At 48.7% G+C, this 25996-nt stretch overlaps 1 protein-coding gene across 2 annotated transcripts in view; it reads left to right on the forward strand.

The window, feature by feature from the left end:
• The window catches only part of CUX1 (cut-like homeobox 1), a 339346-nt gene that overhangs the window by 238420 nt on the left and 74930 nt on the right, over positions 1-25996 (forward strand). The window contains exons 10-12 of one of the 2 annotated variants that reach the window (XM_014550122.1): positions 6817-6921; positions 14105-14293; positions 24101-24159. In XM_014550122.1, the coding sequence (XP_014405608.1) occupies positions 6817-6921; positions 14105-14293; positions 24101-24159 (353 nt within the window). The remainder of the gene's footprint in view (positions 1-6816; positions 6922-14104; positions 14294-24100; positions 24160-25996) is intronic. The other variant, XM_014550123.1, reaches the window with a different exon arrangement.

A 25996-nucleotide genomic window follows, 5' to 3' on the forward strand; every position in this document is an offset into this window, starting at 1 on the left:
AGTAGAAAGAGCTACCAATTCTTGAGTAACTTATTTTGCGCTAAGTTGCCTGGCTCTGTTCTAGGCATCTCACATGAATGGAGTCACTTAAATCTCAGTGCAGCCCACTAAGATCAGTGCTGTTATGATCCCCATTTTACAGATGAGGAAATCGAGGCAGTGGCTGCACATTGCAGAGCCAGGCCTGGAGCCTGTGCTCTTCACCAGCACACTAGGGAACAGGCCACAGAACAAGGGCCCCCTTTGCCTTTCTTTCAAATGGTCTTGTTTCCCAAGTGCCCCCATTCACTCAGCTCCTTCTGTAAAAACACTGCTTCTGCTTCACCTCCCAAAGGTGCTTAAGTATTTATTTACCTTTACTTATGAAGCTAGTTGACTTTGGGTCTCTGTTTTTACTCAGCACCACTCAACTTTGCAGAGACCTAAACTCAAAAGTAGTTACTAGAAGGTTCACCTTCTCTGTCACAGGATTGCCATTTGCGTTTCTCAAATTCCCACCCATCCACTCTCCCCAGTCTGGGGGTGCCTTCTCTTTGGATGGCACTTTGGGATAAGCTCTGATTTGTGCAGCAGGTAACCTTATTCTGTGAATGTCAAATGCAGGCTCTGAGGCAATCCCAGGTACTACAGAAGTTTGGCCAAGTTGATGCAATTCTCAAAGGGCTGAGGCCACCCGGATAGGTCTCAGTCCTAGAAGACAGCAGGCAGGGCGATAGAGAAGGGTGCCACCTCCAAAGTGACACTTGGTTCATTTCCCAACTCGGTACTTCCTGCCTGTGCAGTCTCGAACAAGTCTGTTAGCTACGACTTGCATTTCTCTTCTTTTTTTTCTTTTTTTTTTTTAAAGAAAAAAAGATGAACTTTGAGGACATTAAGCTAAAAAATCATAAAAAGACAAACACTGATCCCACTTACATGAAGTCCGTGGAGTAGTCACATTCACAGAGATTAGGCCAGGCACTGGGGGAGCAGGGTGGGGAGTTGTTTAATGGGTGCAGAGTTTTAGTTTGGAAAGATGAAAAGGTAGTGGGGATTGGTTGCCCAACAGTGAAAATGTGCTTAATATACTAAACTATATGCTTAACAATGGTTACGGCGGTAAATTTCATGTTATATGTATTTTACCATAATTAAAATTTTAAGAAATGTTTAAGTGAGAGAAAGGGAGGGAGGGGAATGCTAACTAGTTCTTCCTTTGCAAGGTTATTTTGAAGATTAAAGGTAAAATGCCTGGGTAAGAAGTGGGTGCTGACATAAATATTCATTCTATAGTTGCTATAGAAGCACAGGTTTGGTGGGAGAATTATAAAGCCCTGTTCTGGGGAAATGCCAGCATGGTGGGGTGGAGAGAGGCATAGGAGAGCTCCAAACAACAACTCAGGGTGAGTTACTAGCCTGATGTGGCTGCCAAAATAAATCATTGCAGCCTCAGGCTACATTAATAGAAATAGTTTCCAGAATGAAGGAGGTGGTGATTCTACACCACCTGCAGCATTTAGTTCATCCCCAGGGAATAAGAATTGATCCTGGAACTCACACTGTAAGGAAAGCAGGTACATGGAGTTCATTCAGAGTCCCCTCTGTGGCCAGGACAGGGAAGGGACCCTAACACAAAAGACACCAGGAGGTTTGAGGATATTCCTGATCTTTGGGGAGCAGAGAGAGACCACAGAGGGACTCGACACCAAGCTCCAGAGGAATAATTTCAGGAATGTAGGATGCTAAAAGATTACACAGGGGAAGGCCTAGTGCGGGGACATGGTAAATTGTGTCCTTGTAGCTCCTCAGGGCTGGCCAGGAGAAGGGGTCTGGCTGTTTCATGGCTGAGTTCAGAGGCTGGTGGAAGGGAGTGAGCTCCCTGTCACCAGAATTGTGCAGGCCAATGCTGGCCAACCCTCACTGAGAATATGAGATGGGGCATCAGACAGAGTATGAATGGACAGAGGGATTGAACTAGGTGGCTCAGTGGGTAGACGAGGACGACTCACAAGGAGAAAAACTCCCCAGGGAGGCATGAGGACGCATACAGGCAGGCGAGGAGGGACATGATGAGCTCTGGGTGTGTAGGCCATTCCATAAGCCAGAACCATGAGGTTCAGAGAGGGAGAGTGGGCCCATAGCAAGGGATCCAGTCAGGTGTGTGGAGGACCTCATCCTGAGAGCAGTGTGGAATCATGGGTGGAAGTAAGGTATCAGATGAGTCCTAGAAGGATCACTCTGGCTATACATTGGAGAATGAATGGGGGTAGAAAGACCGGAAGCCAGGGGAGCAGTAAGCAGCTGTTGTGATAGATCGAGGCAAAGAAGACATGGGCCTGAAGTGAGGCGGTCCCAGTGGAGCTGAGTGGAGGTGGACTGGGCAGGAGGAGGTCTACAGAGGGCCACACACCAGCATGGGCACAGCCAGACATCTGGTTCAGCCGCCTTTCCCATCCCCATCAGGGGAAACCCCCAGGAGGAGCAGTTTACTAGTTCATTGGCATATAACAGTATTTTTGCACAAGCTTTGTAGTCACGGTGTACTGCTGAGACCTGCAGCTCTATTTTATTGCTGAAGTGCTTTTGCGTCTGGTGTGAAGTAGAAGAGGGTCCACTACCGACCATCAGTTAGGTCCGGTCTCATTTGCACCTGTTTGTTAAACTTCAAGGCACTTGCATTAATACTGTCGTAATTGGTGGCAATAAAGGTTCAGAACCTTTGAGACTTCATAGGAAATAAGAAACCACAACTGTGTACTCTCCAACCACATGAAACACTGTCTGTGGGCCTAGTGACTGGGTTGGCTTCTCTGGCTGCGCCTCCACCCGCCCTTCCTTTCAGAGCAGCCCCAGCAGGGCGGGAGGACCTTCTCTCAGCAAGTGCTCCCCCTCCTGCCACCTGCCTGATGGTTAAGGAAGAGACTACCCTAACAGAAGACCCTCTCATGTGGTGGTTCAGTTGGAAACCACAGTTTAACTCCATTAAGGAGGAGGAGTCAAGATTGAGAGAAATGCAAAGAGAAAAAGAACTCAGTGCAAGGCGTGGCATTTTCTTTGACCAAGGTTTCTGTGTTCTGGTGGGGAGTTTGAATCCCAGATCTCCCGTTTCCCACCCATGTGGCCTTGAGCAAATCCTGTCTCCCAGCACATGCTTCCCTACCTGTAGACTGAGGTAAGCATTCACACCTCTGAGAGTTCCCCCACCCATCAAACCCCCAGTCATATAACAAATAGTTTTGAGCACCTGCTGCGAGCAGGCCCTGCTGGAGGTGCTGGTCTCACCTGGGCTCTTTGCCAGTAAGTTGGCCATGTGTGCACCCCTGGTCACTCCTTGGGTCTCCTGGGAACATTGGTTTCTTCGTGTGATAAATTGGGCTCCCAGGTCAGGTCAGGTGGGCCTCAAGACATGGAGAGAGAGAGAGTCCCTGGGGCAGGAGGAGATAGGGAAATTGGCTCCTCTGGCTTTCCTGAAGTTGATTCAGGCTGTCACAAGTAAGGTTTACATGGGTAGCCTTTGTAGTTCCAGCGTTCAGCCTGGCTGACCTGAGAAAGAAATCCAAACCAATGCGTGCTGAGTCCTGGAAACATGGGCAGCAGGTCTATCCGGGGACTTTGGTTGCCAGTGCAGGGCTACATTTATTGGGACACATGGCAATAAATTTCTTAGTAGAGCTTCCTCACCTCTCTCCTATAGAATCACTGAAGTGGGGTCACCTCAGGCTCTAGCTCCTCTTTTACTTCCAGCATTTACTCTCACTTCTCAGAAAAGTAAAGAAAGTGAGCAACAGCCAGCAAGCGGAATCTCCGGGAGAGCAGCTCAGGCAAGGCGCTGTTCTTGCCATGGGGTGGCCACTAAACCACACCCAGCGCTGTCACCAGCTGCCGGTGGGAGCCCTGGCTTTGGTCCCCAGGCTCTGCCTCTGGAGGGACAGGGGAGGAGGGACCCCACCAGTGGAAACAGAATGGAGTGTCTGCCTCATAGCAGCCACATCTGAGGTTCCAGATCAGAAAACAGCACCAGAGTTTTCCATCTCCTGCCATTGATTCCAGTTCTAGAAACAACCAGACTTTATCTGATAGGTCTGTGGACAGTGGGAAGATGGGAGACCCCAGAAACAAGTGACACCACGGTGCCGACCCGACATAGTACCCCTTTCTGCCTCAGCTGCCAAAGACGGGACTAAATTTACAACTACAGAATCTCCCTCTCAGCCACTCTCAGTCCTGTTTCATTTTCAGTTGCTCAGCTTAGTCCATGTTTGGCTGCACAAACCACCTCAACTCATTTTTTTTATTGTTTTGTTTTTTATGTACTCAAGGTATAAAGCCTAAATAAACAATACATATTCTAAACAATCACAAAGCTGCAGTGGAGTAGCCAAGCCAAATGTGATTAGCGGCTGTGACCGGCATGGAAAGGTCACAGCCACTCTGTACATGAACTTGGAAACGGAATGAAGTACAGCAGCTCTGGAAAAATTATGCAAACCAAGGGTGAAATCATCAGCAGCTAGATCCCTGTTCTGTGAGCCACTGGCCTTTGATGAGACAGCACTCTGCTCTGAGCAGCTAAATGCCTGCATGAGATCCTGGTCGGGGACCTCCTGCCCAGGCTGCCGAGCCCTGGTGGTTCCGGAGCACTTCGGAGCCAGCATTGCCAGACAGGGTGGGCAGTGATGCTGCCGCCTGGCTGCTACCAGAACACCTCCACCAGGCTAAGAAATATTTTTCCTAGGCAACGGGACTACAACTGTGTCAAAATGCACCTTATTCCTGGCAAAGTCATGGAGACATTATGCCCAAGGGTTTAGCTAACTAGAAAGTGAAGAGTAAACTTTCCGTAATAGGACATGTTTATCAGAAGAAACTTGGAGTGGCACGTTTAGATATAACCTTGGGAAATCTTTCTCACTGAAAAGACTTTCCTGCAGTTAGCATGAACTAGAAATCACCTTGCCATCTTCGCCACACGGGCACATTGCCGCCTTTCCTGGTGGGTGCTTCTAGAGCAGCGGTTCTCAACCTGTGGGTCGTGACCCCTTTGGGGGTTGAACAACCCTTTCACAGGGGTCGCCTAAGACCATCGGAAAACACATGGATAATTACATATTGTTTTTGTGATTAATCACTATGCTTTAATTATGTTCAATTTGTAACAATGAAAATACATCCTGCATATCAGATATTTACATTATGATTCATAACAGTAGCAAAATTACAGTTATGAAGTAGCAACAAAAATAATTTTATGGTTGGGGGTCACCACAACATGAGAAACTGTATTAAAGGGTCACGGCATTAGGAAGGTTGAGAACCACTGTTCTAGAGTCTCTGGAGCAGAGAGGGAGGGAGGTGACTCCTGAGCACAGACAGGCCTGGCCAGGCGCCGTGTGAATTAGATTGAGTGCAATTCCAAGAGTTCCTGGAGAAGCAGGGCAGGCGGCCACCAGCACCACCCTACAGAAGTAACTGCTCTTGGGAATATCCTAATTTGTCTGTAGGCAGAGCAGATAGATTTGTGCTGCCGTCACATGATGGGATAAAGCTGCCGGCCTGTTCTTACACAACAAGATTGATCAGCAAGTACTGGGGCAGGCTAACTTCTTGTTTATCTTTTTCAGTCTTTCTTAGCAATTAGTAGACCCATAACGTCACACCACAAAATGAGAAAACACATGAAATAGCCCTGCTCAGCCAGGCTTTTCTCGTTAATCTTTTCTATTAGCAGAATGTAAGTCTGGTAGAAAGAATGAGCACGATATTTCTCAGCCTGCGTGTCCAATGTGAATTAGCTACCGTTTCTCACCCACCTTAGAGTTTCATCTCATTGTAATTGTAAATTCAGGACAAGCCCATTAATAAAACCTTTCTGAATGAGCTCTATGTACCGTGCACTTCTGCAGATGTTAATCCTTGCGAGGTCTCTGAGAGCGAGGCGGCGTTTCCATTTTGGAGATGGGAAGGTGGAAGCTTAGTTAGGTAACTGGCCCTGGTCCCTCTCTCCCCAAATACCCAACCTCTGCCCACTGCACCACAGTGCCTCTCACGTGGCAAACACTAGGGTGACCTATTCTTGCCATTCAGTGGGAAATCCTGATTGGCTATCCAGTGGCATTGGTTTCCTTGGCTGGGAATTACATGCAAATGATAGAAGTGTTTACTCATTTCTCTTGGACCTCCTTCCTGTAGTCAGCTCTGTTCCTCCCCACCCTCAGTGGGCCTGGCCACCCTCCTGCCTCTGGCCCCAAATTGGCTTGCTGGCTGGAATGGCAGCATCGGCATTAGAAACCTTTGTCGGGTGAAGGGTTAAATATGTTGAAATAAGCCTGGCCCTCACAAAAGAAGTGGCATTTACACCCTGTACATTTATGGAAATACTTGCCGAAGGAAAACAACCACAACATTGTGCATGTTTTTAGGAAGAGAATGGCCAGAGTGTCTTTAATTCACTGTTTACCCGTGAGAATTACTCCCAGGAGTAATCCTGCAATAAAATCTTCTTGGTCTATGAGAAGAGAAAGAAATTGAATCAAAAGACTCCATTTCCACTTGTATTTATTCAGTCTGGGAAATTCAGTGGGCCGGAGCATTACTATCAGCAGGGGATTCCTTGCTCCTAGCGTTAAATTACTGTCATAATCGCTCAATTATTTCTTCCTTGTACTGTTTAAAATAAAAATCCATCACATTCTATGTTTTTTTCTAGCATTTATTAGGTTGAGTGTTTAGGAAAATCAATTATAGTCAGTCAGGCATGAATTGATGAATGTTCTTGTAATAATTGTCAGTTGTTAAACTGAATGTACTTTCTCTTCTCACCCTTTTCATTTCCTTCAGAGGGCAGAGGTGGCTCAGAGAGAGGCGGAGACCTTAAGAGAGCAGCTCTCGTCAGCCAACCACTCTCTCCAGCTGGCCTCGCAGATCCAGAAGGCGCCGGACGTGGTGGGTAGCTGGGCCCTGTGGGGACTCTGTCTGCCTGGCATCTGTACCTCTGTTACAGCGGCTCTCTTCCTTTGCTTTTTAACGTCCCTTTTTGGACTGTTTTAAGCAATACTGCTGTCTTGGTGGGGAATGCTTTTAACAATTTGGGGATGGAACTTGTTAGAGTCAAAGGAAGAGTTTTGCTGATTCTGCGTCGATGCTCTGTGGTCAGCGTGACGCCCGCCCAGCGTGGAGGTGGAGACAGATCCCATCACCAAAGGGAGCGTCTTCCCAGCTAGGCTTGTGGGGTGGCGGCTGGCAGATGGGTGGAGATCTGAAACTGGAGCTTTGCCAAAATTACACAGGAAAATTGGAGGTTTGGTCTTCTCCTGAATGTGTTCTTCCAGAGTGAGAAAAATTTCATGATGAGCTGGGAAAGCCAAGGAGATAATAAGGTAGCACCCACTCTGAGTCAAATCCCCCAAATCTTGCCTGACGTGTAGGCATTCAGGAAGAGTAAGGCACTCATGCCAGTGCTTTCACCTCTTGGTTTTTCTAATATTAATAAAAATTTCTCTTAGCTGGAACTTTCCCAGCTTGATCGGGGCGGCTTACAGCCATCAGATTCTAGACTCTTTCCTTCAGTGCTGAGCAGTTATATGGAGCAGCATCTAGTTAAGACCTGGATATGGGAGCCACACTCCTGGGCTCAGACCCCAACTCTGTGACTTTGGGCAAGTCACTTAACCTCCCTGAGTCTCAATTTCATCATGCGTAAAATGGGTTTTTACAAGGGTTTCAGAAATCTGAGCAAAGCACAGACTGGCACATAAAAGTCCTCAGGAAACCTTAGCAATTACTTTTATGTGGTTGGCATCATTATCTGTGATTCAGGAACCCTGGTTTTGAAGCTCAGTTCTGTCACTTTTTGTACACATCCGGGGAGTTAAACTTCCTAGACCTCAGTGTTCCTGTGTGTAGAGTGAGGAATAAGTGATCCTGAGGTACCTTCAGCTCTGACAGCCTATGATGAGTGAACTGCACTCACAGGTGTCCTTTTCCTTAACACAGAGTTACAGAGCCCGTGCTGTGTGCCGGGCCCATGGTAGGCACTGGGAGAGCAAGCAGGCACGAGCCAGGCCCTTCCCAGAGAGCAGTCGAATCAGGAAGGCTTGTGGTTGTAGTGAGCATGTGTCAGTTGGGCACAAGTCAGTTTGACAGCCATTATTCCACCTGCCCCGTAAGTGGGGTTTTGTTATTTCTTTATGGAGGTGAAGAAATGGAAGCTCTGTGAATGTAAGCCCCGGCTCCGGAATGCATGGGCCCAGTGGCCACGCCAGGATTCGAGGGCGGGGGAGCTTCTGCCACCTTAGACTAGGACTTTTAAATTATTCCTCAGGAATGAATCTAAAGCAAAGTTTTAGTTCAGGACCTCTTTTAAGAATGGATTTTTGTTTTCTTTCTTTACATTAACATTCAGTAAAACATGATTTAAGTATCTCAGGATATGGAGAAAAGTTCTTCAATTTAGGAACCATTACGTCCTTCATGCTTCACAGACTCTGGTTCTAATTTTACCTGAAATGGCCCTTGGCTTGTCAACGTCCCCTCCTCCAAGTTTACGTGGACTGTCCCCAGTGTCACAGTGAGGAAGCCCTCGAAGATGGAGTCAGTGTGGCTTCTCCTGGCCTTCGTGGTGAATGCTGGTCCTCAGAAGAAAGCCGTCCGTCCCAATGTGTCCACACAGGGCTCCTGAGCTCAGTGCCTTGATTGAAAGCATTTCTGTCACCATCCTGGACTGTAGCAACCAAAACATTTCAGAAGGGAATGGATGTTTTTGCAGGTAGAGTAAGTTGTGGATCCTAGGGGTGCTTAAACACTTCATCATCGGCTAAGTGCAGTGTTTACATGGCACAGGTTCAGTCTTCCAGGAGCGGCTCTGCCAGGCTTCCTCGGGTGTGCATTCCCACAGTCAGCTCAGCCAGCCAGGGAGCAAGCACCGGAAACTGGGCCAGCAGGGGAATGTCTGTTGGGCTTGGCTGGCAGGACTCAGGAGAGAAACAGTAGACTCTATAGATCTAGCAAAGGCCCAGACCGATCTACTGGGTGTCTTACTGGAATTGCCAGTTTTGGAAGGTGAGCTGCCACTCAGAGTGCCTGCTCTGCGTGAGGGGCCCTGCTGGGGCTTTGTGTGGTTGCTTCATTGCTGCCTCGTGACACCGGGTCTTTCGAGGCAGGTTTTAGCATCCTCGTACCACAGGGAAGGGAACTGAGAGGCTCAGAGGAGTTAAGTAATTTGCCAAAGGTCACCCAGCTAGAAAATGGTCAAACTGGCATTTGACCATAAGTTTGTCCTACTCCAAAGTCCAGCTACCCCACATCCAGCTACCCCACCTTCATGCACATTAAATGGAATAGTATACTTGCAGGTCCTTTGTCAGGTAGTTACAAGACAAATATTATTCGTTCACCTTCTTGAACCTAAGCAAACCGTAATATTAGGAAGTGTACCTTTCTGTCTCTCAGGTGAGTCTATCAGGTGCACACACTGCATAGACCCAGCCTACCTCAGCCGCTTGGCGTTGGCAGGAATGGAGGTGGCAGTGCGAGAGAAGCAGCTGAAGTTGCCCTTCTCTCATCTTTCCCGCTGGAGCAAATAGAGCTACGATCAGCCTCGACTCCAAGGATCTGTCTCACAGGCTAGGGTCCTATGCGCACCATCATTTCACAATTAGGTTTTCCTCACATTGAGTAGCGCTCCTGCATCTCATTCATATTTAATATGAAAATGGCTGCAGGATAAAAGATGATTATCTAGCTTATTTCAGCCTCGATGTTCTAATCTCAGTAGGAGGACTCACTAGACAGTTGCACAACTTATGATATTTCACACAAGCAGGTTGGGAGAGAGGAGGTGAATGGGTTCAAAGGGACAAAATTTAATGGACTAGTACGTCAGTAACTTCTGTTTTCTCGTTAATTTTTCCCTTTGGAAACACCCCCCCCCCACACACACACACACACACACTATCATCATCTTAAGCCCTTCCTTTTTTTATAATGTTCTTAGACTCTACAGAGCATTCCCACGTATCCTCTCCTGGCTCCTGAGCCATCAGTGCCCCCCACACCTGAGACCCAGCCCCCGTGAGGAATGTAGGGTGCCCTCACAGGCCTTGGAAGCCTGGGTCATGGGACTATCTCTGCTGGGACAGACTCTCAGGACCTCACTCTGGTGCCCACAGGGGCCTCTTGTCACTTGAATAAAAGTCAGTCCCTTCTTTTAGAGCAGTGGTTCTCAACCTTCTGACTCTTTAAATACAGTTCCTCATGTTGTGACCCAACCATAAAATTATTTTCGTTGCTACTTCATAACTGTAATGTTGCTACTGTTATAAATCATAATGTAAATATCTGATATGCAGGATGGTCTTAGGCAACCCCTGTGAAACGGTCGTTCGACCACCAAAGGAGTCACGACCCACAGGTTGAGAACCACTGCTTTAGAGGCTAAAGTCCAAGTCAGGGTTCTGACCCCAAACCCTACCAGAATCACCAGGGAATCCCAGGCCCTACTCCAAACCCTCGGAACCATGGTTTCCAGAGTGGGGCCCAGAACCCATATGTTTTCTAAAGCCCCCAAGTGGCTCAGGTGCAGCTGGCTAGAGGCCTGGATAGACACGAGGGAACCTGTGGTCCTGGGCTTCTTCAAATCCATGGATGCTTCACCTCTCAGCAATCATATCAGCAGCATCCGAGCCGCCTGGCACCAACCTCTCTGCAGCTGTAAAGGCCACCCCTCCTCTCAGCCCCTGTTCGCCCTGTCATATAACTTCCTTTCTAGCTATGTCCTCAGACTGAGAGGCGCCAGCTTTGGCACCAGGCGCAAGCCTCCGCTCCACCTGCAGCCTGTGGATCATTTCCTGGGACCTTGTTCATTTCTTTCTTAGTCTCCCATGTGTCTTCACAGTGAGACAACAAGGATGTCCTAGTGTGTGAGAGGAGAGTGAGCCACATTTGGGCTTGGAGTAGGGTGATCTTTTCTATCGGATTTCCAAGGCCTTACTGCTTTGGGGTAATTCACCTCATCTCATTTAGTTTATGCAAGACTCGATTGGTTTTTGCTATGTTATAAATGAGGAATCTGTGGCCCAGGTTCCTGAGTTAGTTCACACAGTCAGCTTGTGGCCAGGCCACACTGGGCCTCAGGAGTTTGGCAGATGGCCCTCTGGGACTGCCTATGCCAGGTTCCCATCCTGGGCCCAGGTTCAACACCGAGAGCTGCTGTTTTTATATATACAGGGTGTGGCAAAAGTAGGTTTATAGTTTTCATATGGAAAATAATAATATAAGTATAAACTCTGTGTTTCATATATTCACAACTATAAACCTACTTTTGCCCACCCTGTATTGTTTGAACCACTTGCCCCTGATATAGTAACTTGCTTGCCTGTTGCAAAGCGCAGATCACCTTTTGGCTTGTTTTACAGACTCTTCCCCTAAGAGCACTTGAAACAGTTTTTATGGCTGGCATCCCTCAGGTTGGAAAATTAATAAATAAGTTAAATTAGATAACATGGTTCATTCTACCCCACCCTGAGACCAACCTCTCCGAATGTCACTGCCATTGTGCCCCCACACACCCCAGGCCTGTGCCACCAGTCCAGGCAGCTTTGGCACCCGCTGACCATTCTGTCGGTCACCAACATGCCCTTTTCCGAGCTGGCCTCTCAGCATCAGTCCCTCCTTGTGCCAGCTTCATGCCCTTTCCAACCTCTGTGCCCTTCTGTGGTATCCACTCGAATGGAGCCCCTCTTCCTTCTGATGAGACCCACCAGCCCTGTCCCACTGTGCCCTTCTCTCCCACCTTGGGGTTCACCTCCGCGTGCTTCTTTCACTGTTCTAGGTGCTAACCCCTGGCGCTGCCAGAAGACTTGTCTTAGGCCCCTGACCTTGATCTACCCAGTGTGATCCAGGGTGGTGCTCCCCTAACTCTGTGGTAAAGGAGAGTTTTGTTTTTATTTTTTAATTTCTAATCGATATTATACAAATCAAAGAAACAGAAAAGAATCATTTCTTTGCACATAAAACTTTACATTCTTAAATGGTAAAGGCCTTAGTTTCCCAGGAGGGTGATGTGTAAAATTATTTCCCTGGGTGACTCGCTGTCCCCAAAGGTGAAAACCCCGTAACAGGCACATCATGCATAGAGTGGCATGGCTGTCCCTGCCAACTGGGGCTGCAGCTGCCATTTTTTTGTTTGTTTGTTTGTTTTTCTTCTTTTTTTAATCCTCACCTGAGGATATTTTTCCATTGATTTTTTTTTTTAGAGAGCAGGAAAGACATGGAAACATTGATGTGAGAGAAACACATCGATTGGTTGTCTCCTGCACGAGCCCTGACCAGGGCATGGGCAGGGAGGAGCCTGCACCTGAGGTATGTGCCCTTGACCGGAATCAAACCCGGGACCCTTCGGTCCACAGGCCAATGCTCTTTCCACTGCGCCAAAGAGGCTAGGGCGCAGCTGCTGTTTTCTACCCCAGTATAGGCAAGATCAAGGCGTGAAGTGAGCCCTGGCCTGGTATCTCAGTTGGTTAGAGCACCGTCTCAATATGCCCAGGTTGCAGGTTCAATCCCTAGTCAGGGGCATGCAGCAGATGACAGCGAGGGTGATGGCATTCATTCCACACTGCAGTGTGAGCTGCCCTGAGTCTCTGCTGTCACATGCAGGTTTATCCTCCCCATTCCCGTTGCCATGCCCCCAAGTATATCCACCCTGCAGGAAAGCTTCCAGAATCATTCAGGAGCCATCATTACTTTCAAAAGTTTGAAAACGCACTACTTTGGTCCTTAGGAAGTGGAATTACAGATTTAATTTCTCTCTCTCTCTCTCTTTTTTTTTAATATCTTTTCCCTGTTTTACATATTTTTCACAATGAACAAATTGGGGAAGGGGTAAGTTTTTTTAAAAAAATCAATCATCATACCCTAGCCCAGTGGTCGGTAAACTCATTCATTAGTCAACAGAGCCAAATATCAACAGTACAACGATTGAAATTTCTTTTGAGAGCCAAATTTTTTAAACTTAAACTATATAGGTAGGTACATTGTTATTAACTTAATTAGGGTACTCCTAAGGCTTAGGAAGAGCCACACTAAGGGGGCCAAAGAGCCGCATGTGGCTCACGAGCCGCAGTTTGCCGACCACAGCCCTAGCCAGTTTGGCTTAGTGGATAGAGTGTCGGCCTGCAGACCGAAGGGTCCTGAGTTCAGTTCCAGTCAAGGGCACATACCTTAGTTGCAGGCTCCTCCCTGGCCCGGGCCCTGGTTGGTGCTCATGCAGGAGGCAACCGGTCGATGTGTTTCTCTCATATCAATATTTCTCTCTGTCTTTCCCTCACTCTTCTACTCTCTCTAAAAAAAATCAATGGAAAAATATCCTCAGGTGAGGATTTAAAAAAAAAAATCAATCATCATAAGAATTTTTAAGCAAAGAAATCCCAAATGTGCATCTTCCACATCTCTTAACTCTTATTAAAATGCTGAGTCTTAAAATCAATTTGTCAAACAACATAGCATCTAGATAGCTCTGTAAGGAACCAAAAGACATTGAGTCCCTTCTGGTGGGAGAACATCTGAATGCTTTGGAGCATTCCAGAGCCTTCCCATTTGTCATTCCCCTGGCTGAAGCACTCATCCCCAGCCACCAGCAAGGCGCTTGCTGTCGCCTCCTTTAGATCTTAGCAGATATCACCATCTCATGAGGCTTTTACTGACCATCTTATTAAAAACCCCAACTGCCTCTCTGAAGTCTGACCCCATGACCTCTTGTTTCAGCTTTTCTCTGGCATTTTATGCTGCTAATAAATGCATTTAGTGCACTCACCCACCCACCCATCCCACTGACTAGAAACTCCATGAAGAAAGGGACATCCACCCTTTTGTCCACTGCTGTGTGCCTGATACTCATAAATGCTTGTTGAGTGGACAAACCCGATGGATGGCAGCTCACCGTGAGGATGGAAGGGTGGTGTAGGGAAGGCAGTCAGTAGATCCTTCCAAGCAGAGGCAAGAAGTAATGTCTTACCATGAGCTCACCGTCCACATCCTCCCATCTGCCTGTTTTTGCCGCGGTTGCCAGCACAGCTAACCCCAGCACCTGCCTGAGCTGGTGCAGTTTTGTCATTTCCTTTCTCCTTCCCAGGAGCAGGCCATAGAGGTGCTGACCCGCTCCAGCCTCGAAGTTGAGTTGGCCGCCAAAGAGCGGGAAATCGCCCAGCTGGTGGAGGACATGCAGAGACTGCAGGCTAGCCTCACCAAGCGGCGGGAGAACTCCGCCAGCCAGATCTCCCAGCTCGAGCAGCAGCTGAGTGCCAAGAACAGCACGCTCAAAGTAAGGACACTGTGGGGGCCGGCGGGCAAGGGAGGGCTGGACGTGCACTTGCGTACCCTTTGCTTTCCTCCGCACACGGCCCTGGAGGGAGCCTGGGGTTGGCCTGCAATGATGGTTCTGGCTCCCCACCGACACCCTGAGAGCTCTTCAATGGTCGCTTCTGCCCAGCGTCTGGGATGCCCAATGGGTGTAGTGACCATGGCAGGAGGCCTTATCTCAGAAACTGCCTTCCTGGCCCTGCCTTGATTGCACAGGTATTCTCATTTTAGTGGTCTGCAAAGGTAATGGTTAAAATTCGATCTCTTTTAAAAGCAAAAGTGACTGCTTGGATATTTCTTAGTCTGAGCTCCAACCATCAACAAGTTTTTCCCTCCAGTCAGAACAGAATGACATGGCATGAGGCTTCCTGGAGGACCTCAGTCAGAAGCATGGGTGTCTAAATTCCATCAGAATTCTTTTTTGGAAGGCATCACATCTGGAATTGTCAACAAATATGGCAACCTTGAACCTCTGTGAAGCAGCTAAAAGCAGAGTCCTGGCACCCAAGGCAGGGAGGTGGGCTTTGAACCCCTCTGCCAGCTCCAGCCTGGGCAGCACCTTCAGCACTTGGTAGAAACCCCATCCTCAGTGCCCGCCCACCCACGGCACTGCTTTTCTACCTGAGAGCTGTGGCTGGCAGTGTTGGACCTGGAGGCTCTGTGTGCTTCTTGGGTGGGTGAGAGGGGCTGTCAAGTTCGCAGGCTGTCTGCATAGACATGCCATTAGTCAGCTCTGCTGGGCTGCCCAGGCACACTGAAATGTGACCTCTGCCTGTGCCCAGATGAAATGAAAGCAAGAGGTACTCGAGCCCCCTGGGCCTTACTCTCAAGCTGCACGATCATTTTTTGTCCCTCAGGCCTGGGACACACCACAGCTGCCTACAATGTGTTACTTCAACACAGCTCACACAGTTGGCCTCTTTCCTCCCAGGCAGAATCACAGCAGCCCAGACAAAAGCTAGGTCCTCCTGAGGTTTCTCATAACTTTGTGTCCCAAATTCAGAACCTGGAATCTTTTTCATTATATTGAAATATATATACTTTACTTAAGCTATTTCCTATCATTTGAAGTTACTTAGTGTAATTTGAAGATAGTCCTGGGACCCTAGATTCCTAGCATGTCGGAGTCAGAGAGCCTCAGAGTATCTTACCAGCACAGGCTTGGCCCCTGCTCCCAGGCCAGACGTTCCCCTTCTCCACTCTGCTGTCCCTCCACAAGGCCCACTTGGGCCTCCGCCTGCCCCCCCACTCAGCATCCATTTGTGGGATGCGTGATTGAATGAATGAATGAATGCCAAGTATAATCATTGTATGCTAAATAAGGTGGATCAAGCTTAATTATAAAAATGTCAGGACAACTTTTTCTTATATAGAGTAATTCTAGAATGTCGTAGGGCCATCTTGATTTTCTTTTGTCATTGAAAGTTTTCTTCTTGACACATGACCATGTTTCTGACCCAGAGCTAAGTACCAACAAGTCTGTCCTCATGGCAACTCGCTGGCACTGGCAGAACCCACAGCCCTCCCTCGCTAGCTTCTCCTTTGCCTCTTTGGGATAGGTTTCATCCACAGCCCAAGAAACTGCCAGGTTGGGCTTCTTGGGGGAGATAGTCCTGTGACTGGGAAGATGTGTGAGGCCTAGTCACATTTGTCATCAGCCATGGCATTTATTTCTTCATTGTGTCTTTTTCTTTCATCAGCCTGCTCAGTGAGTACTAGTGCTCATTTTTTATTTCTAGATTAAATCTAATTTTCTCATGTTACAGCTATTTCTGACCCTAGCATTGGCATTATTATTAGATAATTTGCCTTTCTCTCTCCTCTGTTACCATTAAAGGGTTTGACTCAAATGCATTCTGCATTGGACTTCATAAGAGGGAGGCTGTAGAGCTTGCATTTTTTATTCTAGAGCAATTTCCTCTAAACCAGTTAAGGTTTTAATGTTTGCCTTCACAAAAAATGAAACACAGTTTTCACAAATTAATGTTCTTTATCCATATCTTGGGGGAAATCTTTAATACTGAGCAGTTAATGAAACAATTCGGCAATACTTCTTCCAAAATTATTGCTCCCTTATCTTCATCTGATCTAATAATCAAAACATATCCTCTAGTAACAAGACCTCTCTGGTTTTAATTATCTTAACCCCTTCTCGCCAGGAGTGAAGACCTCCCCAATATCGAACCTACACACAAAAGGCATTAGCCTTCCCCAAAGGAGTAAGGTTAATTGAATGAGATACCTTCCCAGGGCTCTTTCCCCCCCTAATGTGTATAATTTATAGTCTCAAATCTAAACTAGGCAGCGGTACAATTATTAGGAAACTATTTTATGAATGAGGCCTGTCATATTGACAGCCCGATGCTTTTGCAACAGGGGTCTGTGACCCAGTGGTGGTGGCTGCACAGAAGCAGCAGTGAGCCGTCCCTGAACTTCCCGGGGCTCTTCTCTCCTCCTCCCTCCCCACCCCTTTCCTCCCCTTCCCCCCAGCCCTTTCCATCTTGGACCATGTTGTCCAGCTTTGGGGACACTGTGTGGGGCTCAAATTGGGATCAGTCTGAGGATGCTGCAGCTTCCAGCCACATCAGCATCTTGGAGTTGTGGGTGCTTTGCCATGAACATTAACAATGGCCTTTGAGGCAAATGCTAATGGCAGTCACCGGTGGAATGTGGGCAGTTGGTGTCACAAGGGCAGGCGGCATAAGGGCAGAATCTTGAGACTTGAGATGATTGGGAGTCTTTGGTCTCTCTGCCGGCACACTGTGGTGCTGTCTGTAATGGGATGGCTCTGGGGGCTAATTTGGTCACCTGCCTTAACTCCTTGAAGCTCCCAATCTCTGTGATTTAGATTCTTCCCTTCACTTAGTCTTAGACAATTGATTTGTGATGTTTTGGGGCTAAATTGACAGTTGGATGTTTACCAGTCTTTCCCTCCCCGTGTTTCGCTTTTTCAAGCCAAGTTCACCATAAACGCATCACTCTCCGTATACAGTCAAATAGACATGGAAATAGACTCAGAAGCAGGAGATGTTTCCTCCTGCTTCACCTACCAGTGCTCAAGCACAGTGCTACTTGTAACGTACAATTCTGTATTCGTAATTGATGAAATAACCCACTGCTGTTACAGGGCTGCTATTTTTGATAACTCTATTCTGTGGTCTTCTGTTGGGATACTTGAAAACAGAGGCAGTATAGCCCTGGCCAGTGTGCTCTGTGGTTAGAGCATCAGCCTGCATGCACACCAGAGGGTCGAGGGTCCAATTCAGGTCAAGGGCACATACCTAGGTTGTAGGTTCATTCCCCACCCCCAGGGCATGTGTGGGAGGCAAGGGTTAATGTGTCCCTCTCACATCAATGTTTCTATCTCTCTCTCTCTCCCCTTCCCCTCTCCCTTCCACTCTCTGTAGAGGATCAATGGGAAAAATATTCTCCTTGGGTGAAGATAAAAATAAAATAAATTTTTTAAAAATAGAGGCAGTATGATTAGGCAGTCACCTACATTATGTTCACTATAGCACAGAAAACAATGCTTCCAAAAGCTTCCATTTAAAATTATATTTATGAGAAAAGATAGCTAAAAGGATGCCAGTCTCCCATAGGGAGAAATTACATCTTTGGGCAGGTGTATTACAGTGACCTGCAGGACTGTCTCCAAGCTGCGCATGCCTCCCCAACCCTCTGGGTCCCTCACCCCACCTCCTGACGTGCTGGTGGTCCTCTTGAGCCGCTGTAGAGCTTGCTGTGTCCCTCAGGAGGTTGGACAGGAACAAAAGACTGATTACTGCTTCTCTACAGTCATTCCATGCCTTTAATTCTGAACGCTGCCTCTTTGGTTACATAAGTTTCCTCACCAGGCAGTGTGTTGACTCTGCATAAAGGCTGCCCTCTATCATGTTTTAACAAGCATCTTAGCAACATCGCAGTGTATAAAGCTCTAACATCCACATCCCATTTGACACTCACTAGGTGAGCGGTCATGATGATCACTGCTTTGTGGAGGAGGTCACTGACGTTAGGAGAGGCCAGGCCCTGTAGTTTCTAGCCCGGCGCTGTATATGGGAGACCCATGCATGTGCCTCCACTGCACCCACCCACCACCATAGGGGAGACTTACCCTGGACGGCACGAGCATCTGCATCCTGAAAGCAGAGGAGCCTAGGACCGAGCCTCGCAGAGCCTCGCCCTGGTTGGGTCTTGAAGGCACTGTGAGCAGATTGGAGGAAGGACAGTGAGCTTTCCCTGGGGAGGAGGAAGGGCGAAGATGGTACCACTCAGGGAGCAGTGGTGAGGCCTAGGGGGAGCAATCTCCAGAAACCAAAGGGGCTGTGCTAGGATTGATATAGGAGCTGGAGGTTTCAAGTAGTGTCCTGTAAATCGCTGTGAACCAGTGGGTGTTACTGGAGATGCTTCAGGGAGCTAATTGTGGGAATCTACAATGAATCCTCTTAGGAAGATGCATGTGCTCTAGTCACTTGTGAGTAAATCCTGGTGTTTCACTTGCATAGTCCCCAGCTTGCAGCACCCTTAGCTGACCATGACTTGCAATGTCCAGGTGGCCTATATTGGGCCAGGACCCTCCTGCTGTGTGATGACACCATTCTGCCCTGTGCCTGGGTCACACCTAGATCACAGCTTGAGGAAGTTGGAGGTGACCTGTAACAGGGTTACCATAGAAGGGCCTTTATCCAGAGCTACCCTTCTCCTGCCTGCAGCAAGCGCTCCAACATAGCCATCACTCTCCCTGCCAACCCCCTATCTGGCCTGTGGTCTCCTCTTTTTGTCTTGAATTCTCAGCATCCATGTGTGCACAGCGCCCACCCAGCCATCCCTGGGCTTCTCCCCCTTGCCCAGCATCAGCAGATGCTACCTCTCACCGAGGAACAGTGGGGACTGAAGGGGGTCCCCATTTAGGTGAAAAGGAGGCTTACACTGCCTAGTCCTAGACCCCAGAAAATCTGTATCAACCCCAGGAGCTATGCCTCAGACCCCTGCCCTGGACCAGGGAACCCAGTCACACTTGCTCAGCTCCGACTGGTGGCCCCTCAGCCCAGGGCTCCAGCTGAGTACCAGGCGTCACACACCGACACCTGAACTGTCAGTCTCCAGACAGCACTGCCAAGAACCTAGCTCTGATCATCCTGGAGGAGGAAGGTGGAGCTGTCTGCAAACTGCAACATAGTCACCTCTCTGGCCCACAGTCTGTTTATTGCAAAGAGGTGTTGCTGCCTTGACCCCGCGCTGTGTGGCCTGGAAGATGAGGCCTTTCCCAGGGTCTTTGTATTTGTGTCCCGTGCCAGAGGCCCCTTAAGTTGGCAGCCCCAGAGCAGGGAAAGCCCTGTGGTATAACTTGACTAAGGTATCGTTTATAAGTGTAGTGCCTAACTTGCTACACACCAAAATACTTTGCACTTTAAATTAAATTTTCTTATATTTGAGTCTTAGCCAGGAATTTAAGAACTTCATATAGTGCCCTCTCCCCTACAGGAACCCCGTGCCATTGTCTTCCCCCTTCCTTTCCCCCACAGGCCTACTTCTCCTAAACTCGAAGGGACCCCACAAGATTTGCAACCAGGGGAGCAATGAGCAGTAGCAGCTCATCCCAGGCTAACCCCCTTTCTTCTCAGTGAACCAAAGCAACCCAGCCTAGATTCTCCTGTTACTTCTTCTGTGTCAGTGGTTCTCAACCTGTGGGTGGCGACCCCTTTGGGGATAGAAAGACCCTTTCACAGGGGTCGCCTAAGACCATCGGAAAACACATATATAATTACATACTGTTTTTGTGATTAATCACTATGCTTTAATTATGTTCAATTTGTAACAATGAAATTGGGGGTCACCACAACATGAAGAACTGTATTAAAGGGTCGCGGCATTAGGAAGGTTGAGAACCACCGTTCTATGTCCTTCTTCATTTCACTCTCCCAAGTGTGTGCGCTGCGGCCAGTACATTCTTGCTTGCTTGCTTGCTAAGCCCATCACCCAAGGTCACAACTCAGCCTGGGCTAGCAACCTGTTTCTGACATGTGGCCATTTCTCACCTGTCTGTATAAAGCCCATGTGTGTTGCTTAGATAAGTACCTTTTCAGGAAGATAATCTGGCTTCCAAATTCTGCATTCATGGAACTGGATATGGGGCTGACTTTCCTGCCATCAGCACTTAAGAGCCAGAATCGGTCCAGGCATCTGTGTTCCTTCCCCATGTATCTGCCACAGAACAATGGGGACATTGGGAGATGACATTGGGAAGTGGAGAACCTCATAAACAGAGCCCCTGGATTCAGAACCACAGAGCCTTTTCAGAAACAATTTAGTCACATCCAAGGGTAAAGTAATAATAACTAGGGAAACAATAATAACGGCCATTGCTGAGTGCTTTACCATGTGCCAAGCACTGCACTAAGCACTTAATATGCATTATTTCATTGAAGCCTCGCAGAAGCATGGTACTATGTGCATCACAGCCCCCATTTATGAACAAACTGAAGCCTAGAGAAGTTAAGTGTCTTGTGAAGGTCTCCCTGCATCTGAGAGCTGCCGTCCGGCCTGTGAGGCTCAGCGCAGCCTTGCAGCAGGCACTGTCTGGCCTCAGCACACCAGCCTTTCACTTCCTCTCAGAGTTGCTGCAGGCGGGCAGGGCAGCCTCTGCTCTGACGAGGTCTGATTGTAGAACTCAGTGATTCTTTTTCTTTCTTTGGGCAGATAGATGCCTCTGCAGGGTGTTGCAACAATTAAGTAAGATAGCAAGATGCAGAACCAAGCATAGAACTGGGCCTACCCAGTGAACATTAGCGATTCTGAGAGAGGGATCTTTGGTGAGAACGGCAGGTTAAGCACCTGTTGCCCTTTCCAGATTGAGGCTTGGAAGTAGGCTTTCTAGGTACTCAGCAAGGAGTTTTTAGTCACAGAACTGAGCTGAGGACGTTTGGTCTTTCTTCCTTGATGGCATTTACGGTGTCAGAGGCCAGTGGTCAGCCCCACCTGTGCTTCCTGGCACTCTGTGGAGACTTCTGTGGGGACAGGCTGAAGTGCTCACAGGTCAGGACAAGCTTGGTCAGACCTCCATCCATTTGCCCAACGAGCAGAGACATTGTCAGAGCTTCAGAGGCGTGGTCTTGGGTTCTTAATTAAGCTGGTGGCAGAAATTTCAGTGGAAGCTGTTTAGTCCTCAGTGAATGCTTATACCCAACCAAATGACAGACTCCAGTCCTAGAGCCTTCTGATCGGGGCCGACCTCAGGTCTGCAAAAAAGACCTGCAACTGTGCTCTCAGGAAAGTGGACTGGGACTTGGCGATGGTAATGGTCCCACATCCGAGGCCCACCGTGCCAACATTTGCACCATGTCCTTGCCTTTGTGCCCCTTAGCTAAACCCTTTAAGGTCATTGCTGCTATCCCATTCTATAGACCAGAAGTTTATTGACATGTCCAAGGTCACCCAGGTTGCAAGAGACAGAACTGACTCCAGGTTCACTGACATGCTGGGTTCTGAAGTGCTCCATGTTTTCCCCTCTCGCTGCCTTTCTTCCTTTCTCCTGATCTCTGAACATGACCAAGTTTTATGTGTTTCGTATCCAGCGTCAGTGAATTCCTCAGTCTGAAAGGTATTTCTGTATCCCAGCAGCACTGGATAATCTTTTGTTTGGGAGGGTTGGCACATTAGTGCTTCCTGCTATTCCACCATAAAGAGAAGAATGAAGTAATCATTTTTTCATGAGCACCTTCTGAGATTCTTTTGTCAGAAAATGAGTGCATGCTACCCCCTGCTTGATTATGGCTGGGAAACCATTATAAACATAACATTGGCAAGAGGTCTTATAAAGGAACTAGGGCAGCACAATTTTACGCAATGGAAAATACACCAAACTGCCAGTAAATGCAGTAGAAAAGTGGACTAAATGACTTTTGTTTATAGACCACCTGAATTCTTGAAACAGCGAGCAGGGTGGGATTCGGGCAAATGTCCAAGCTGATGGCCACATGAGCATCTCCTCCCTCAACTCCAACATGTTCCCACATGTCTTTAAACTGAGATTGTAGTTGTGGCTGGTCAAGCCAAAGGCGAATGGAAGCCCTGGAGATGGAGAGGTGCTTTGATTCAGGCCCAGGAATTTGTTCACCCCAGGTTTGGAAACACGCTAAGTCGTTAGAACCCTTCCCCGCAACCTGGGTCTTTGTGTTTTTATTAAGCTGCTTATTTCCCCTACAGAGCTCCCTAATGGGGAGGGAAAAAAGCAAACTAGTCCAAAACACCTTCATAGAGGGAAGCGCAGCTGCTGACCTCCCTATGCCAAAGGCCTGCCTGGCAAGAAAGCCTGTCGAGCTCTGTGCTGAAACCGTCAGTGAATGCCCAGCGAGCACACAGACTCTAATGGAGCCTATTAGAGCATCGTCCTGCCTGGGAAATATGCTGTCACTCCCCTGCACCCCTGGACAGAACCCCTCACCTTTCCTCTGAAGGGCCATCAGGGGATCTGCTGTGGCCCTGCTGGCCAGGGCACCCTTGGAGGGCCCTCCCCACAGGGTTCAGAACTGTCAGGGAAACACTGACCACCCAGCTGAACAGGCCTCTGCTCCTAAGAGCCCCTGCAAGTGCTTTTTCCTGATGCCTATCTGATGACAGCCTCAACAACAAAGGGGCTATATCTTTGGTTTGCAGGGTCCCACCAAGGGTGTTAACAACTGACTATATGCATCAGCTAGCCAAACATGGTTTGTGAAAAGCCACTTGCTGTTTTTACAATACTAGCAGAGCGTCTCTTAATTCTGTTTGTCATTTCATGGTATTCGTACAAAATGGCCTTTTCCTTATTGTTTTCCAAATTTTATGTTACAGCCTTATATTAACATGTGTGTGTGTATGTGTGAATGCCTGTGTCCACTAACATACATGCTCACACCAGACCACAGAGTAAAGAACAAAAGACGACACCACACGTTATCAACTTTCATTTGTACATTTTTGTGTTCCCTCTCAGGGACCGCTGGATGTTTTACAGGGAATGTAATCAGTGAAATCTGTTTAGTCCATTTGGCTGCCAGAGCAGAATACCATAGACTGGGGAACTTATCTATACTAATAAAAGGGTAATATGCTAATTAGACCAGGTCAACCGGACATCTTCCAGATGTCCAACTTCCTTTTGGAAAGTTAGGGGGCGGCCAGGCCTGCAGGGGGGCAGTTAGGGGGCAACCAGGCCGGCACGGGGGGCAGTTAAGGGACGATCAGGCAGGCAGGCAGGCGAGTGATTAGGAGCCAGCAGTCCCGGATTGCAAGAGGGATGTCTGACTGCCAGTTTAGGCCCAATCCCGCAGGGGTCCCAGATTGGAGAGGGTGCAGGCCAGGCTGAGGGACTCCCCGCCCCTCCCCCCCCCGCACGAATTTCGTGCACCGGGCCTCTAGTAAACAATAAACACTTATTTCTCTCAGTCCTGGAGGCTGGGAAATCCAAGATCAAGGCACTGGCAAATTTGGTGTCTGGTGAGAGCTTCCTCCCTGACTGCCTTCTTCTCTCTGTGTCTGCACAGGGCAGAATAGAATAGGCGAGGGAGCTCTCTGGGCCGCTTTTATAAGGCCACTAATCCCGTTCATGAGGGCTCCACCCTCATGACCTAATCACCATCTCCAGATCCATCACAGTGGGAGTGAGGATCTCAACATATGCATTGCCAGGAAGAGGGGAGGGTGGCAGAAGGACACAAACACTCGGTTTATAGCAGAGTCCATTGACCTATTTCAGACATGGTGACTAATAAAATTCCTCTGTTTTCAGCAACTGGAAGAAAAACTCAAAGGACAGGCTGACTATGAAGAGGTGAAGAAAGAACTCAAGTAAGTGTGGAGATGCCTGCTCAGCCACTCATGAGCCAGAGCTCACTGGGGACATTTGCTAAAAAACACCATGGCAATGAGCGGGCAGCCTCAGATCATTGGTCGCGGCATCGGCAGACGCCGCACCACAGGGCCATGTTCTGGGCCGCCCTGGGTGTTTGCCCTGAGGCCTGTGCCTGAATTATTGGGCTTTTTATAAAACTGCATTTTAAGTATACCAGTATGCACAGAATTGGGAGTTATTACCATTTTAGACATTATAAAATATGAGCTTGTTTTTCAGTTATAAATCCCCAAAGCAGAAGCAGAACAAGGAAACTTTTCCGCCTGAAAGAGTACACCTGGCCTCCCACCTCCCTGGCTGCCTAGACTCCAGGACTTTTGTCTCCCAACCTCCAGTTCCCCACCCGAGAGGCAGCATCTGAGAGTGTGTTGTCCCTTCTGTGCTAGTGCTACATTCTCAAGCTCAGACATTCCCTCCTCAGGGCCCACCACCCTCAGACTCCTTCCCTGGGGCCTACTCTTGGCCCTCCTGCAGCTCCCAGGCTCTAGGCCCTAACCTGTCCCCCAGTTCTAGCACCCTCCGAGCTCACAACCTCCCCCCCTAGCCTGCAGCTCATGGGCAGCCCCTCAGAGAGCACACAGCCCACCCTATCCTGCCTGGACTTCCCCCGCCTCCATGGCCAGGTCATCAAGTCCTGGTAGGAACTCACTGTGGTGTGTGAGCCGGTCCCTGCAGGCTGTGTTCTCTCCACTGCTGCTTTGGCTCTGTGCTGCCCAGGGACCCTTTTTTGTCCCCACCTGAGCCCTCAGCAGACACCCTGTGCTCTGCTCTGCAGAGGAGACAGACATCCTGCATCTTCCCCCTTTGCCTTGAAATCACTCCTGTCCTGGCTTCTCCCATCTCCCCATGCTGACCCCTCAACCTGGTCCCTGGCTCCCTCCCTTCTTACTCCTTCCTGCTATTCTATCGGCTCCTTTCTCTTGCTGACTTTTTCAGTTTCTCCATTTAAAATGAGTATATACAACTTGCCATGCTGTTCTTTGTGTTCTTAATCCCGTTCCTCGGGTCTGCTAGGAACCTTCTTGCCGCCTCGTCCAGGAGCTGTCCTCAGCCATGACCCCAGCCTCCCTGGTGAGGTGCCTCCAGGTTCTCTGCTCAGTCCTGTGCAGCCTCACTCCCTCTGCCACACAGCCTCTGCCAGGACCTTCTTGGCCGACCCCTAATCTCTGCAGCTCTAGCTTCTTCAAGCCCTGTACTCTCCCCCACCCCGTTTCCAACTCAGGGATGTGTATTTTTTACCAGGTTGGCCTTCTGTACCTGCCTTCCTATCCAGTCTTCCCTTCCTTTCCCTCTTCTTCCCTCCTCAAAAGAAAGAAAATGGGTGCCACCTCCTAGTGTTGAATCAGAGGAACTGATGTGAAGGCCTTCACCCAAGACCCCTTCGTCCCCAGGCTGAGATCAGTCCCACACCCCCACTCCGACCACCTCCTTTCCCAGGAACCAAGGCTCCTTGACTCCAGCCTGTAGCTCATCCCTGGTCTGTCCCTCCTGTCTGCCCACCTGCCTCACTGGCCCTCACTCCTCCCAGAGCACCCTCCACCTTCCTGCCAGCCCTCTTGTTGCATCTGCACACCACAGCCCCCACCACCACGTCAGCATCCGACAGCCACCCCACTCGGTGGCTTTTCTGATAAAATGTGTCCTTGGCCTCCCACTTCCTAGTGATTTCAGTGCTTTTTCAGAAACATGCTCACGTTTTCTTCCCATCTATGCCGGGGTTTCCACACCCTGCAGCGGCCTGTAAAGCATCCTGTTCCTTTAAGGCCCGTCTGA

This window comes from Myotis brandtii, unplaced genomic scaffold (assembly GCF_000412655.1).
Source record: "Myotis brandtii unplaced genomic scaffold, ASM41265v1 scaffold583, whole genome shotgun sequence".
Taxonomy (NCBI): domain Eukaryota; kingdom Metazoa; phylum Chordata; class Mammalia; order Chiroptera; family Vespertilionidae; genus Myotis; species Myotis brandtii.